The sequence below is a fragment of the Saccopteryx bilineata genome, chromosome 6, assembly GCF_036850765.1.
Source record: "Saccopteryx bilineata isolate mSacBil1 chromosome 6, mSacBil1_pri_phased_curated, whole genome shotgun sequence".
NCBI classification, from domain to species: domain Eukaryota; kingdom Metazoa; phylum Chordata; class Mammalia; order Chiroptera; family Emballonuridae; genus Saccopteryx; species Saccopteryx bilineata.
In genome coordinates this window covers 100213204-100228444 of record NC_089495.1, presented here as the reverse complement: position 1 = coordinate 100228444, position 15241 = coordinate 100213204, and the positions used below count along the sequence as shown (strand labels likewise).

Sequence of the window (15241 nt, the reverse complement as noted above, 5' to 3'; positions counted from 1 at the left end):
ACTCGAGCCAGCAACCCCTTGCTCAAGCTGGTGACCTTGGGGATTCAAACCTGGGTCCTCTGCGTCCCAGTCCAATGCTCTATCCATGTGCCACGGCCTGGTCAGGCTAAAATATGTATACTTCTTTATAATGCTACATTCATGAAATACCTAAATAAGTAATCTGAACAAATGGAAAAACAAATCTTCAAATATTCTCTCTCCAATGCTAAGCTAACTCTGATCCGTATTAGGAAAAAAAACCAAAACCAGTATTAATTTAATCTTTTGTAAAGTTTTTAATAAGCTATCATTTTCTTACATGTACACTAGTAACCTTAAAAAGACACATATTTACTGCCAAACATTAAATACTGTACAATTTGTAAAAAATATAAAGAATTTGGAGTTATAAAGAGAAGGTATCTACTTCAAATTGATTAAATAATAATATTCTACTTAAGAAATTTAATCAGAAAACAGGAAATTTGTCTAGGCCTTGCTCAGCAAACTATGGCTCGTGAGCCACATGCGGCTCTTTGGCCAGCTTAGGAGTACCCTAATTAAGTTAATTACAATGTACCTACCTATACAGTTTAAGTTTAAAAATTTTGGCTCTCAAAAGAAGTTTCAATCGTTGTACTGTTATTTGGCTCTGTTAACTAATGAGTTTGCCGACCAGTGCAAGGGAACACTAAAAATTTTTACTGAAGCCAGAGACCTTACTATTTTTGTTCAAGCCTTCATCTACGTAGTTTTAAATAAATCTTAAAAAGCTATTCCAGTACATATAAATAAGGCTGCTAAACAGTGTATAACTGGGGAAAAGAAGACTATCTAGAATGTGAAGTTGTGAATAGGAATATGTCTTATCTTTATATCCCCAGTTCCTAGCATAATATACCTAATTCAAAGTAAAAAAGTTTAAGCAAAGGTTGTTGCCTTGAACTGAACTGGGCAAATACACATTTGTATCTGTCGTCCAATTTGCACTCTACCTGAGCTGCAACCCTTGTTCTTGGTCCTTGACCTTAAATATTGAGTAACATAAGCCATATGCGGACATTTCCTACAATGCTTTTTGACAGGATTCTCAGAACTGAATCCATCACTGGGCTGGGAATCTCATGTGGTCTGATTCTTATTTCTTGGATAGCAGTTAATACCAGTGTATGAAAGTAATGCATTTTCATTACAGGGTAAGTATGTTTGTCTGAGTAAGAATGGAATAAAGGCCTTACTTTTCCAGGTTTTAAATAACAGATACATAGCATCTTATGACAATTAGCATTATTTTAGACACTGAACATAACACACTGTAATACAATGCAATGTGGTAGCCTTCCATTTTAGGAACAAAAATAAATTTCACATGAAAAAAAATTTATTTTAAATTCACATAAAATACATTTAGAATAAATCTAAATTTTTAGCATTAAAGTATTTAGAAATAACACAGAAAAGCTTTTAAGATGTGTAGTCTCCATTGTATACAAACAGAATGTTCAAAAGCTCTTTTCTAATTATTGATCATCACCTCGTTGTCTTAAATTTCTCGATTTTCCATTTTCAATTCTTCTCTTTTTGAAGACTGGGGCCACTCCATCTGCCATGACTCCAAGAGAAGTGACTGTTTTTTCTTTAAAAACCACTTTGGGTTTCCTAGAAGCATCAGCTTCTGAGGTTGATACATACTCTTTTTCATTGCTTGGAAGTTCCAAATCTACCTCCTCTCTGGAATAGAAAGTAAAAACAACATAAAGTGTAGAAATAACCTAAAAATGTCAACGAATCAATTGTTGGCCTTTTGGCAAAGATCAAGTGTAAATGTCAACAGAAAAGGAATGGTTGAGCTTAATCAATGTACACTGAAATGATTAAATATTATATAACAATTAAAATAATATTTATAAAATTTTAACAAAATTAGATAATATGATGCTAAATAGGAAAAAAAATTGGGGAAAATACTTCAAAATGTTAGTAGTATTTCTGGCTAAATGAGTAAGTTATCTTATGCTTTCCTTCAATTTCAAAAATTTTCTATAATAAACACATGTTATTTTTAGAGGAAAACCCTTTAAAAATTAGGCTAATCCATTTATGAACTCCAACACAATCCATCACATATTAAACTGGCTGAGTGGTTAAAATTTAACAAGAATGGCTTTATAATATAGATGTCACAAGAAAAAATATACTCAAAATCTAAGAAACCATTTAGTCAACTTTGAAGTATAGGAGATATTGGTATAGTAGGATCATCTTCCTATTGTAAGTCACTTAAGAAATTACTTAGGGTTGAAATAATGTAGTCTATATATTATTTCTGCAACTTCTATATATATAGTCAATATGGTTATCAAGGTGACTGGCATTATGTAGTATTAAATATATATTTCCTAATATTTCATTAAGTAATAGATACATCTTGAACCACATAATAGTAACTTTTTTTGGCTTTATTTTTTAATCATTTTTTTATTTTTTAATTATAGTTGACATACAGTATTATATTTGTTTCAGATGTACAACCTAGTGATTAAACATAACATACTAAGTGATCATCCTGGTAAGTCTTGTACACCATATATAGTTATTAGACTATTCACTATGTTGTATTTTATAGCCCCATGACTATTCTGTAACAATCTGTACTTCTTAATCCCTTTATTTTTTTTCACTTATCCCCCAACCACCCTCTCATCTGGCACCCATCAAAATGTTCTCTGTACTTATTAGTCTGTTTCTGTTTTGCTTGCTTGCTTTTTAGATTCAATTGTTGATAGACATGTACTTATTGCCATTTTATTGTTCATATTATTTTCTTGAAGACCCTTTAACATTTCACTATTACTGGTTTGGTGGTGATAAACTCCTTTAGCTTTTTCTTGTCTGGTAAAATCTTTATCTGTCCTTCGATTCTCAATGATAGCTTCACTGTGTAATTTTGGTTGCAGGTCTTTGCTTTTCACCACATTATTTGTTGCTAATCCCTTTTGGCCTGCAAAGTTTTGGTTTCAGCCCACAGTCTTACTGGAACTCTCTCTTGTAAGTAACTAACCGCTTTTCTCTTGCTGCTTTTAAGCTTCTTCTTTTTTTTTTTTTTTTTTTTTTTTTTTTGTATTTTTCTGAAGCGAGAAGCAGGGAGGCAGAGAGAGACAGACTCCCGCATGCACCCGACTGGGATCCACCTGGCAACCCCGCTAGGGGGTGTTGCTCCATTGCAACAGGAGCCATTCTAGTGCCTGGGGTGAAGGGCATGGAGCCATCCTCAGCGCCTGGGCCAACTTTGCTCCTATGGAGTCTTGGCTGCAGGAGGGGAAGAGGGAGGTAGAGAAAAAGGAGATGGGGAGGGGTGGAGAAGCAGATGGGTGCTTCTCCTGAGTGCCCTGGCCAGGAATTGAACCCGGGACTTCCACATGTTGGGCCAACACTCTACCACTGAGACAACTGGCCAGGGCCTTCTCTCTTTGTTTTTAACCTTTTGCATTTTAATTATGATATCTCTGGGTGTGGGCTTCTTTGGGTCCATCTTGTTTGGGACTCTCTTCGCTTCCTAAACTTGTATGTCTATTTCCTTCACCTGGTTAGGGAAGTTTTCTATCATTTTTTTCAAATAGGTTCCATTTCTTGCTTTCTCTTTTCCTCCCAGCACCCACATGATACAAATATTTGTATGCTTGAAATTGTCCCAGAGGCTCCTTACACTATCTCCATTTTTTTTTTTCTTTTCCAAGTTGAGAGGAGGGGAGCTAGAGACACAGACTCCCACATGTGCCCTGACCGGGATCCACCCAGCAACCCCTGTCTGGGGCCAATGCTCTGCCCATCTAGGGCCATGCTTGCAACTGAGCTATTTTTAGCACCTGAGGCAGAGGCTCCACAGGGCCATTCCTCAGTGCCCAGGGCTGATGTGCTTGAACCAAGTGAACCATGATGGATGCAGGGGAAAGAAAGGAGAAACAGATGGTCATTGCTCAAGTGTTGCTGACCGGCAATTGAGCCCAGGACATCCACACACCAGGCTGACACTCTACCACTGACCCAACCGGCCGGGGCCACTATCTCCATTTTGGGGGGGATTATATTTGTTCTTCTGATTGGGTGTTTTATGCTTCCTTTATTCCGAATTGTTAATTTGATTCTCAGCTTCATCTACTCTGTTGATTCCCTGTAAATCATTCATTTGATAGTATAGCTTTCATTTCTGACTGGTTTTTTATAGTCTTTATGTCCTAAGTTCCTTGAGCATCCTTTTTTTTTTTTTTTTTTTTAATTTTATTTATTTATTTATTTATTTATTTATTACAGAGACAGAGTGAGTCAGAGAGAGGGATAGACAGGGACAGACAGACAGGAACGGAGAGAGAGACGAGAAGCATCAATCATTAGTTCTTCATTGCGTGTTGCAACACCTCAGTTGTTCATTGACTGCCCTCCCATATGTGCCTTGACCGCGGGCCTTCAGCAGACGGAGTAACCCCCTGCTGGAGCCAGGGACCTTGGGTTCAAGCTGGTGGGCTTTTTGCTCAAACCAGATGAGCCCGCGCTCAAGCTGGCGAGCTCGGGGTCTCGAACCTGGGTCATCTGAATCCCAGTCTGATGCTCTATCCACTGCGCCACCGCCTGGTCAGGCTTGAGCATCCTTTTAACCATTGCATTGAACTCTGTATCTGTCAGTTTGCTTGCCTCCATTTCATTAGTTCATTTTTGGAGTTTTGGTCTGTTCTTTTACTTGGGACATGCTTCTTTGTCACCTCATTTTGGCTGCCTCCTCTTTGTTTTCATGTATTAGGTAGAACTGCTATATCTCCTGGGCTTGGTAAAGTGGCCTATGTAGTAGTAGGTATCCTGAGGGGTCCAGTGGCACAGTCTCCCCCTTCACTTAACCTGGGCACTTCAGGTGTGGCCTATCCCACCCACCATGTGGGCTGTGTACACCCTCTTGCTGCAGTTGAGCCTTGATTGCTGTTAACACATGAACAGGAAGAATTTAGCCCCCAGGCTGATCAGCTGAAAGGACTGGCTAGGCACACTATAAAGGAGCAGCTGTGCAGGGGCCCACCCATGAAGCCAGACTTACTTCAGCAATGCTCTGGAGCCTGCTGAGTCTGTCCCTTGAGTGTGTTGCTTCTGGAGAAGGCTGCATGCTGCTCCAATGTGGTCTGATGCTGTGCGCTAAGTGTGCTGGTCCTGAGGCCTCCTGGAAGATGTAGGCCAAGGTCAGCCACCATCTGTGTTCTACCTGCAGCCACCTGGCCTGACCTACAAAGCTATCTGCAGATGGCTGTTACTTGTGCTGGCCATGGAGGTGCCCAGGCGAGGTCATACTGTTAGTACTGGGTCTAGGGACACTTAGTGAGAGATACAGGACATACTAAGACCAGATGTTGCTTGTTTGAGAAACTTTAGAAAAGTCTGAAATAAGAGCCAAGACCAGTCATTCATTCATATGTATAAGCCACTGAAACAGCTTGGTTATGCCTGCATGGTAGGTGGGGCAGGGTCTCAGGGAATCACCAGGGCAGGGTGAACAGTGATAGCCAGGTTGGTGGAGATGTAGATATGGCTCCTGCCTACTGAATTTGCAGGGGAAGGGCTCAGAAAAGGAACAATGGCCTTTGACAACACTTCTTTTTCTTTTTTAAACGTATCTCTTTTTTTTTTTTAATTTTATTTATTCATTTTTAGAGAGGAGAGAGAGACAGAGAGGGAGAGAGAGGAGAGATAGAGAGAAAGAAGGGGGGAGGAGCTGGAAGCATCAACTCCCATATGTGCCTTGACTGGGCAAGCCCAGGGTTTCGAACCGGCGACCTCAGCATTTCCAGGTCGACACTTTATCCACTGCGCCACCACAGGTCAGGCCAGACAACACTTCTGTCTAGAACAAAGCTGCACCTCCAGCTTTTGCTCTGATGCCAGACAATTCAGTTCCATTCCATGTCCTTGGTGCCTTTTGAGCTGTTGCCCCAGCACAGGAGCTCAGACAAGTGAGTCTAAGGAATTCTGTGCATGGGTGCTTTAAGAGGAATGCTTGGGACTCCAAACCCCTTCTGCCTCCCTCAGCCTCAGTCCTAGCTGGGTTTTATAGCCAGAAGTTGTGGTAACTTCTCTTCTAGGTAACAGAGCCCTGGCGGGGGGGCCTGGACCCTCACACATCAGGGGGGACCTCTGCAGCCAAGATATCCCTCCTGATTTTTATCTGTTAAATGTGGGTGTGGGACCAGCCAGTTCCGTGTCTCTCGATGTGGCTGCTTCTTTATATCTGTAGTTGTAGGACTTCCATTTAGCTACATTGCAGGCAGTTCTGAATGACAGCTGTTCTGTAGTTTAGTTGTATTTTGATGTGGTGTGGGAGGATTTGAGTACCATCTTGACTGGAATTCATCAAAGTAACATTTGAATAGCAATTATAAGATATATTATGGTGTGTTATCTTTATGGAATCAATTCTAATTAGAACACTGTATAAAGCTATCTGAAACTTGCACCACTCTATCTTGTGAAAAAATACACACTTTCCATTAAAATACAGTTTTAACAATAAGTGATTTCATTATAAAAGTACTGACAGGGTAGTCATATTACTATTTCAAAGCATTAATGTTTTGGAGAATAACTGCTTATTTAATGCAGTTAGCAGATACTTTTTTTCACCTGCAGATTTTTTTAGGCCCTTAAATAATAAACACCTTTGAAGCTGGAAGTGACATTGTCATTTCACTGTGTAAAATGCTTCTAAGACAGGGGTTGGGAACCTTTTTGGCTGAGAGAGCCATGAACGCCACATATTTATTTTAAACTGTAATTCCATGAGAGCCATACAACGACCTGTGGACATTACGCATTATCAAATAAAAATTTGGTGTTGTCCCGGAGGACAGCTGTGATTGGTTCCAGCCACCCGCAACCATGAACATGAGTGGTAGGAAATGAATGGATTGTAATACGGGAGAATGTTTTATATTTTTAATGTTATCTTTTTTTTTATTAAAGATCTGTCGCCCTGGCTGGTTGGCTCAGCGGTAGAGCGTCAGCCTGGCGTGCAGGGGACTCGGGTTCGATTCCCAGCCAGGGCACATAGGAGAAGCGCCCATTTGCTTCTCCACCCCCCCCTTCCTCTCTGTCTCTCTCTTCCCCTCCCGCAGCCGAGGCTCCATTGGAGCAAAGATGGCCCAGGCGCTGGGGATGGCTCCTTGGCCTCTGCCCCAGGCGCTAGAGTGGCTCTGGTCACGGCAGAGCAACGCCCCAGAGGGGCAGAGCATCGCCCCCTGGTGGGCAGAGCATCGCCCCTGGTGGGCGTGCCGGGTGGATCCTGGTCGGGCGCATGCGGGAGTCTGTCTGACTGTCTCTCCCCATTTCCAGCTCCAGAAAAATACAAAAAAAAAAAAAAAAAATCTGTCTGTGAGCCAGATGCAGCCATCAAAAGAGCCACATCTGGCTCACGAGCCATAGGTTCCCGACCCCTGTTCTAAAACAGTAACTGATTTGAACATGTAAGCTAATAAAATAAGCCAGATAACAACATACCTTGATCTTATTTACTTGATTAAATTTGTTTTTTGAAACTGGCTTAAAAACTTTGGTTAAACTTTGTCTAAGCCATTTTTGTGTGTGTGTGTGTGTGTGTGTGTGTGTGTGTGGCAGAGACAGAGAAAGAGAGAGAGGGACAGACAGGAAGGGAGACGAGAAACATCTATTCTTCGTTGCGGTTCCTTAGTTGTTCATTGACTGCTTTCCCACATATGCCTTGACCGGGCGGCTACAGCAGTCCGAGTGACCCCTTGCTCGAGCCAGCAACCTTGAGCTGAAGCTGGTGAGCCTTGCTCAAACCAGATGAGCCTGCGCTCAAGTTGGCGACCTCCGGATCTCGAGCCTGGGTCCTCCACATCCCAGTCTGACACTCTATCCACTGTACCACCGCCAGGTCAGGCATGTCATAAGCCATTTTTAAGACAGCAAAAGAGCGTTTTTTTCTTGCTTTTAGATCTATCATATGCACCATTTATTTACTATGCAGATATCTGTTTCTCTGATAGAATGATAAGTGTAAAAATGGTCATGTGTGCATAATGTGAGCCAGTGTGTGAATGTGTGGTTAACAGAAATGTCATGTTTTAAAGGAATGAAAACAATCATTAACTTATTTAAAATAATCTTTAAGTAACATTTAAAAATATTAGGGAAGAAAAAACCACTCTAGAAATAAATGAGCTACACTTAATGATCAGTTTACCCTTCAAAATAGTTATTATAATTTACTGAAGTACTGGGTTATAAAATACATACTTGTAAGTATCAGTGGGATTGTGTTTCAGGTACTTACTGAGACTCAACTTGTTTAATTTCTTGCCATTCTCCATAGGGGTTTGGTTTTCTATGAGCTTTGGATTTTTCTTCATTTGAACCTGATGAATTCTGCTCTTGGATATTTTTTTCTTTCTGTTTTTCTGGTTCAGTTCCTTTATCACTATTTTTATTATTTTCCTGAAATGTCAAAGTCAAAAAATAACACACCAGCAGGACAGAAACAAAAGTTCTCTATTTAATAGTCTTGTTTTTGATTTAAAAATAATAATACATTTACTCAACAGTTTAAATTTACACATAATAGAACAAATGTATATAAAAAATCTTTAATGCTTGATTAGGTATTTCGTTACATTTAAAATGTTAACACACCACAGCCAAGGCTACTTTTTAAAACAGAACATGATCATATTAATGTTATACAATTAAAGGCATATACTGGCCTTTTTTATCCTCTCCTTTCCTGCATTTTCTCTCTACTTATATATCTAACACTGACCTTCCTTTATACTGTGCTCCTTTTGAATTTAATGCCTGCCACTGGACCCTTTTACAGCCATTATCTGTTTGAAGAACTCGCTAAACCTATTAGTCTTAACTGAACTCAGTCTTCATATTGAGTGCATTGCCAGAACTTTGGTGTCCTATATAACTGGCAGCTATGTGAAATTAGAAGACACACCCTGAGGTACAAGTAACTCCCATGGGAGTCCCTGGAGATGGATAGTGCTTTTTTGGCACCCCTTCACCTGCGAAAACAAAGCCCTATGAGCCAATTCAGCAAGTGGACCACGCACCAAATATCAGCCTCTTTGCAACTGTACAACTGTGAATGGCAATCCTAATATACTGGGGTTTTTTTTTTCAATTTTGTTTTATTTTATTTTTTCAGAGACAGAGAGAGAGAGTCAGAGAGAGGGATAGATAGGGACAGACAGACAGGAACAGAGAGAGATGAGAAGCATCAATTATTAGTTTTTCCTTGCGACACCTTAGTTGTTCATGATTGCTCTCTCATATGTGCCTTTGACCATGGGGCTACAGCACCAAGTAACCGCTTGCTCAAGCCAGCGACCTTGGGTCCAGGCTGGTGAGCCCCGCTCAAACCAGACGAGCCCGCGCTCAAGCTGGAAACCTCAGGGTCTCGAACCTGGGTCCTCTACATCCCAGTCCGATGCTCCATCCACTGCGCCATCGCCTGGTCAGGCCTAATATACTGTTTTGTTTGCATTTGAATGAATATTAACTCATTCCCTCATGCTACTTGTATCATAGGACTAGGAATCAGCATCCACTTTCTGTTAGCAATCTTGACTGCTTCCAGCCATGACATTTATTATTTTTATTTTTTAGAGAGGAGTGAGGGAGAGGAAGGGAAGGAGGGAAGGAGAGAGAGAGAGGAAGGGAGGGAGGGAAGGAGGGAGGGGGAGAGGGGGGAAGTGGGGAGGGTAGGTGGGAAGCATCAATTTGTAGTAGTTGCTTCTTATATGTGCCTTGATTGAGCAAGCTCAGGGTTTTGAACCAGCAACCTCAGCATTCCAGGTCAATGCTCTATCCACTGTGCAACCACAGATCAGACCATGACTTAAAAAAAATTTAAAAAAAAAAAGAAATATACAGGCTGACCAGGCAGTGGCACAGTGGATAGAGCATCGGACTGGGACGCAGAGGACCTAGGTTCGAGACCCCAAGGTCGCCAGCTTGAGCACGGGCTCATCTGGTTTGAGCAAAAATCCCATCAGCTTAAACCCAAGGTCACTGGCTCCAGCAAGGGGTTACTCAGTCTGCGGAAGGCCCGCGGTCAAGGCACATATGAGAGAACAATCAATGAACAACTAAGGTGTTGCAATGCGCAATGAAAAACTAATGATTAATGCTTCTCATCTCTCTCCGTTCCTGTCTGTCTGTCCCTGTCTATCCCACTCTCTGACTCTCAATCTGTCTCTGTAAAAAAAAAAAAAAAAAAAAAAAGAAGCATCAATTCTTCGTTGTGGCACCTTAGTTGTTCACTGACTGCTTTCCCATATGTGCCTTGACCATGGGGCTACAGCAGAGCGAGTGACCAGCTTGCTCAAGCCAATGATCTTAAGCTCAAGCTGGTGAGCCTTGCTCAAACCAGATGAGCCTGCGCTCAAGCCAGCAACCTCGGGGTTTGGAACCTGGGCCCTCTGCATCCCAGTTCAACGCTCTATCTACTGCGTCACCGCCTGGTCAGGCGAAATAAAGTATTTTTAACAAAGGCCATGACATTTTTTACTTAGATCCTCATGCAATAAATGCCTCTTCTGAGGCTCATAACACCACCTTCTATACAGTGCTCCTCAGTTCCTCCTTATATAATCTAGAGACCTGGCCACCACTCCACATTCACTGAAGACTGTGGCAACTCTGGCATCATGTTCTATTCAAACACTTGTCATCCTAGAATTCAAAAATTCTGGAGCCTCAGTTTTGTGAGCTTCAAAGCCAATCATTTTGGTCTTCGCTCTACAAGAATACCTCAGAGATGCTGTGGGCTCAGTTCCAGACCACCGCAATGAAGTGAGTCTTGTAATATTATTGCTGGTGGAGGGTCTTGCCTTCAATTTGTAAAACACAAAATATGCATGAAGTGCACTAAAGCAAAGTGCAATAAAATGAGGTATGCCTGTATTTAGCCACTTAATGGTATATATCAGTGGTCCCCAACCTTTTTTGGGTCACGGACCGGTTTATTGTCAGAAAATATTTTCACGGACCGGCCTTTTGGGTGGGACGGATAAATGTATCACGTGACCGAGACAAGCGTCAAGAGTGAGTCTTAGACAGATGTAACAGAGGGATGTTTTATTTTTAAAAAATAAAACATCAGCCCTGGCCGGTTGGCTCAGCGGTAGAGCGTCGGCCTAGCGTGCGGAGGACCCGGGTTCGATTCCCGGCCAGGGCACACAGGAGAAGCGCCCATTTGCTTCTCCACCCCTCCGCCGCGCTTTCCTCTCTGTCTCTCTCTTCCCCTCCTGCAGCCGAGGCTCCATTGGAGCAGAGATGGCCCAGGCGCTGGGGATGGCTCCGTGGCCTCTGCCTCAGGCGCTAGAGTGGTTCTGGTCACAACATGGCGACGCCCAGGATGGGCAGAGCATCGCCCCCTGATGGGCAGAGCGTGGCCCCTGGTGGGCGTGCCGGGTGGATCCCGGTCGGGCGCATGCGGGAGTCTGTCTGACTGTCTCTCCTTGTTTCAAGCTTCAGAAAAAATGAAAAACAAAAACAAACAAACAAAAAATAAATAAATAAAACATCGTTCAGACTTAAATATAAATAAAACAGAAATAATGTTAGTTATTTATTCTTTCTCTGCGGACCAGTACCAAATGGCCCATGGACCGATACCGGTCCGCGACCCGGGGTTTGGGGACCACTGGTATATATAAGATTATATGTAGTTTGCCCTTGCTTATTTGTATTTTGTAATATTTCGTTTGCTTGAAATTAATAGTATTGGTCCCAGATTGAATGCTGGGTTACCTAACCTTAGCTATAATCATTCTGAGATGACTTTTACTGTAAGATCTTTGTTGCTGCTCCTCTACAAACTGGATACATTCCACACCCTAAGTTTCACCAAGACTTATGGTGTAGGTAGAGAAATTTCAGGCAATGACAGGATCCTAGCTGTGCCCTCAAAGTACCTTCTTTCCAGCATCCTTGATATTCCTTCACCTCTCTGGCCAACAATCTCAACCATGGATCAGTGCTACGTGTCCTGTCTGCTTTGGCACCTGGGCTCCTGAGTGTTCCTCAAAAGGTCACAAAACAAGAGGACTAGTAATACTGTATAAATCTGTTTTTAGCCTGACCAGGTGGTGGCACAGTGGATAGAGCGTCGGACTGGGATGCGGAAGGACCCAGGTTCGAGACCCCGAGGTCGCCAGCTTGAGCGCGGGCTCATCTGGCTTGAGCAAAGAGCTCACCAGCTTGGACCCAAGGTCGCTGGCTCCAGCAGGGGGTTACTCGGTCTGCTGAAGGCCCACGGTCAAGGCACATGTGAGAAAGCAATCAATGAACAACTAAGAAGTCGCAACACGCAACAAGAAACTGATGATTGATGCTTCTCATCTCTCTCTCTGTTCCTGTCTGTCTGTCCCTGTCTATATCTGCCTCTGTAAAAGAAAAAAAAAAAAAAAAAAAAAAGAAAGAAAAAAAAAAATCTGTTTTTACTTTCTTGCCATAGCTGGGCACTTAGTACCAACTGTCATTCCTCTTACCTGGTTCATTCCCTCTCCCATCCCAGCTCAGTGACTATGTCAATCCATTAATGATATCAAGCTCACCAATGCTACTTACTGTCAGAAGCAAACTTCATTTCTGTATGAGTAAACTGAGACTAAATGGAATGCCTCTTTCAATTTTCTCCAACTCATCCACTGTCATACTGTTTTATATAAAATGAGTTTATTCCTTGTTCAAGACCAACCTATCCACCTACTCTTGCTGGTATTCCCTTTCTACCTCTCCTTTGGGGTCCCTCTCAATGAAAACATCACCACTACAAATCTCTCATGATTAATATGTAACATCCTATCATCTAATTTCATTTCATACCCAAACCACATATACCACAGAGTGAACCACTTTTCATCCCTCTGTAATGAGCTGCACCATCCAAAACTCTGGTGAAACTGCTAGAAGGGAATCAAGAATTTCATTACTGTAAAATTCAATAGACATTATTCTTTTACTTAACCTAATTAATCCTTTGACTTATGGGATACTAAATTCTGCTTCTAGGCACCCCTTTCTAATCATTCTTTTCTCGTTCTATCTTGTGGACTCTTCCTTTCTCTGCCTGCCACTTAAATGTTTAATGTTCCCAGGGTCATTTCTTTAGATTACTGTACTCATTCTGAGATTGAAATTATTACCAGTAGGTTGTTGATACTCAAACAGCATTTGTAGTCTAGACATTCAGACTTGCATGTTAAGACAGCTCTCTAAATGTTACAAAGGCATCTCAAGCTTAGGAGGTCTAGAAATAAATGTACTGTCTTACTGGCAAAGAGATAACAATAAATGGTACAATGATTTATCCAGTTGTCAAAATGCAGGTCTTGGTTTTATGTCTATCTTCCTACCAGAAAACTGAATCAAGTCTAGAGCTTTTTAAAAATTGATAAAACTTTCATAAACAGTAAATCCACTAACCTGGGGTGGTGAACACACCATACGGTATATGGATGAAATGTTGTAGAATTGTGCACCTGAAACCTGTATAATTTTGTTAACCAATGTCACAATAAATTCAATAAAAAAGAAAAAAGACTAAACCGAGAACCTACCTTAAACTTTATTTTTAGCTTTGTTGTTTCTGTAGAGACCTCTACTTTTTCTGTTTCCTTTTCCCCATCAGAATCACTATGTGAATCTGATGATTTGGTCTCTTCTAGAGTTCCAAGTGACTTTTCATTGACTTTACTAGAGAGCAGATCGCCAGAGTGTGGAATGAAATCATCAGGTTTTTCCCATCGGGATTCTATTCAACACATTTTAATAGTCATGTTATTTGGTTACCAATTCAATTCAGAAGTAATTTCCAACATAATGCTTCCTGTCACTTATTAAATAACATTGAATCTATTTCATACCGTCACCTGATCAAGAATATAATAATAGTTCTATAAGCTCTTGCTCTTGTATCTTTCAGAAATTTGTCTTTTTTTCCTTTAATTCTTTTTAAGCTTTTATTTTTTATTTTATTTATTCATGTTTGAGAGAGAGAGAGAGAGAGAGAAGGAGGGAGGAACAGGAAGCATCAACTCCCGTATGTGCCTTAACCAGGCAAGCCTGGGGACCCCGAACCAGAAACCTCAGCATTCCAGGTCCACGTTTTATCCAGTGCCACCACAGGTCAGGCTGTCTTTTTTTTTTTTTTTTTTTTTTTTTTTAAGTGAGAGGTGGGGAGGCAGACAGACTGACTCCCACATGCTCCCCGACCAGGATCCATCTGGAAACCCCTTATGGGGGGTTGCTCTGCCTATCTGAGACCATTGCTCTGTTGCTCGGAAAGGTGGAGAAGCAGATGGTCACTTTTCCTGTGTGCCCTGATGGGAATAGAACCCGGGACTTCCACATGCTGGGACAACGTTCTACCGCTGAGCCAACTGGCCAGGGCCTCAAAATAGTCTTGATTCACAAGATGTATAAACTATAGCCCAAATGAAAATAAACTTAAGAACTAGGGAATACTTCCTAAGGACTACCACAATTTAAAACCAATTTCAGGAAATGTATATAATAATGAACCCATATCAGATTTTGTGCAATTTATTTACCAGAAGAATTTTCTGGGATCTTTACAAAGTGAAATCATACTGTAAAAATTGAAATAAATTTACTTTATCAGTTTATATAGTAGGAAAAAAACTCAACTGAACTCTACTGCCACCCAGTGGTTTACTGGGTAAAATGAGAGCTTTCTAATTATCTTAGTTATTCTGTTTTTATTTTAATAAAAGGGAAAAGGATCCTAAAATGTACAGTCCAATTGGAACGTTTTTAAGAGCAAAAGAGGCTCTATTAATAATCACACTGGTCCAGACATAAGCCAAAACTGCTGAGAATATGTATAGCCCCTTATTAAACCAGGGTACTTTCAAGCACTAATGAAAAACATTAGTTTTCTTTGTCTTTATTTCACAGAAACAAAAAGAATTTTCAGGAAATAAAACAATTTGTTAAGTATCCAATATATACCAGGCACTATCCTGGGAACTTTACAGACATCTGACTCTCACAACCCCACAGAAGACATGATTGTGTCTATTTCACTTAAGAGCAACTATAGGCCCAATGACTTACCCATTATCATTTGGCAAGGAAAGAAGCTGTGTGTTAAGTTCAGATCTAACTCTAGAGCTACATTATATAGTACTTAATCTCTATAAAGATTCAGTAACTCAACTTAACCACAGGACCA

The 15241-nt window shown here is 41.2% G+C and overlaps 1 protein-coding gene across 1 annotated transcript in view; it reads right to left on the bottom strand.

The window, feature by feature from the left end:
* Positions 1 to 258: 258 nt before the first annotated feature.
* The window catches only part of WBP4 (WW domain binding protein 4), a 31075-nt gene continuing 16092 nt past the window's right edge, over positions 259 to 15241 (bottom strand). Inside the window, exons 8-10 of the mRNA XM_066234054.1 lie at positions 13605 to 13798; positions 8309 to 8469; positions 259 to 1713 (exon numbers count right to left, since the gene is read on the bottom strand). Coding sequence (XP_066090151.1) covers positions 1503 to 1713; positions 8309 to 8469; positions 13605 to 13798 — 566 coding nt within the window. The 3' untranslated portion in view covers positions 259 to 1502. The remainder of the gene's footprint in view (positions 1714 to 8308; positions 8470 to 13604; positions 13799 to 15241) is intronic.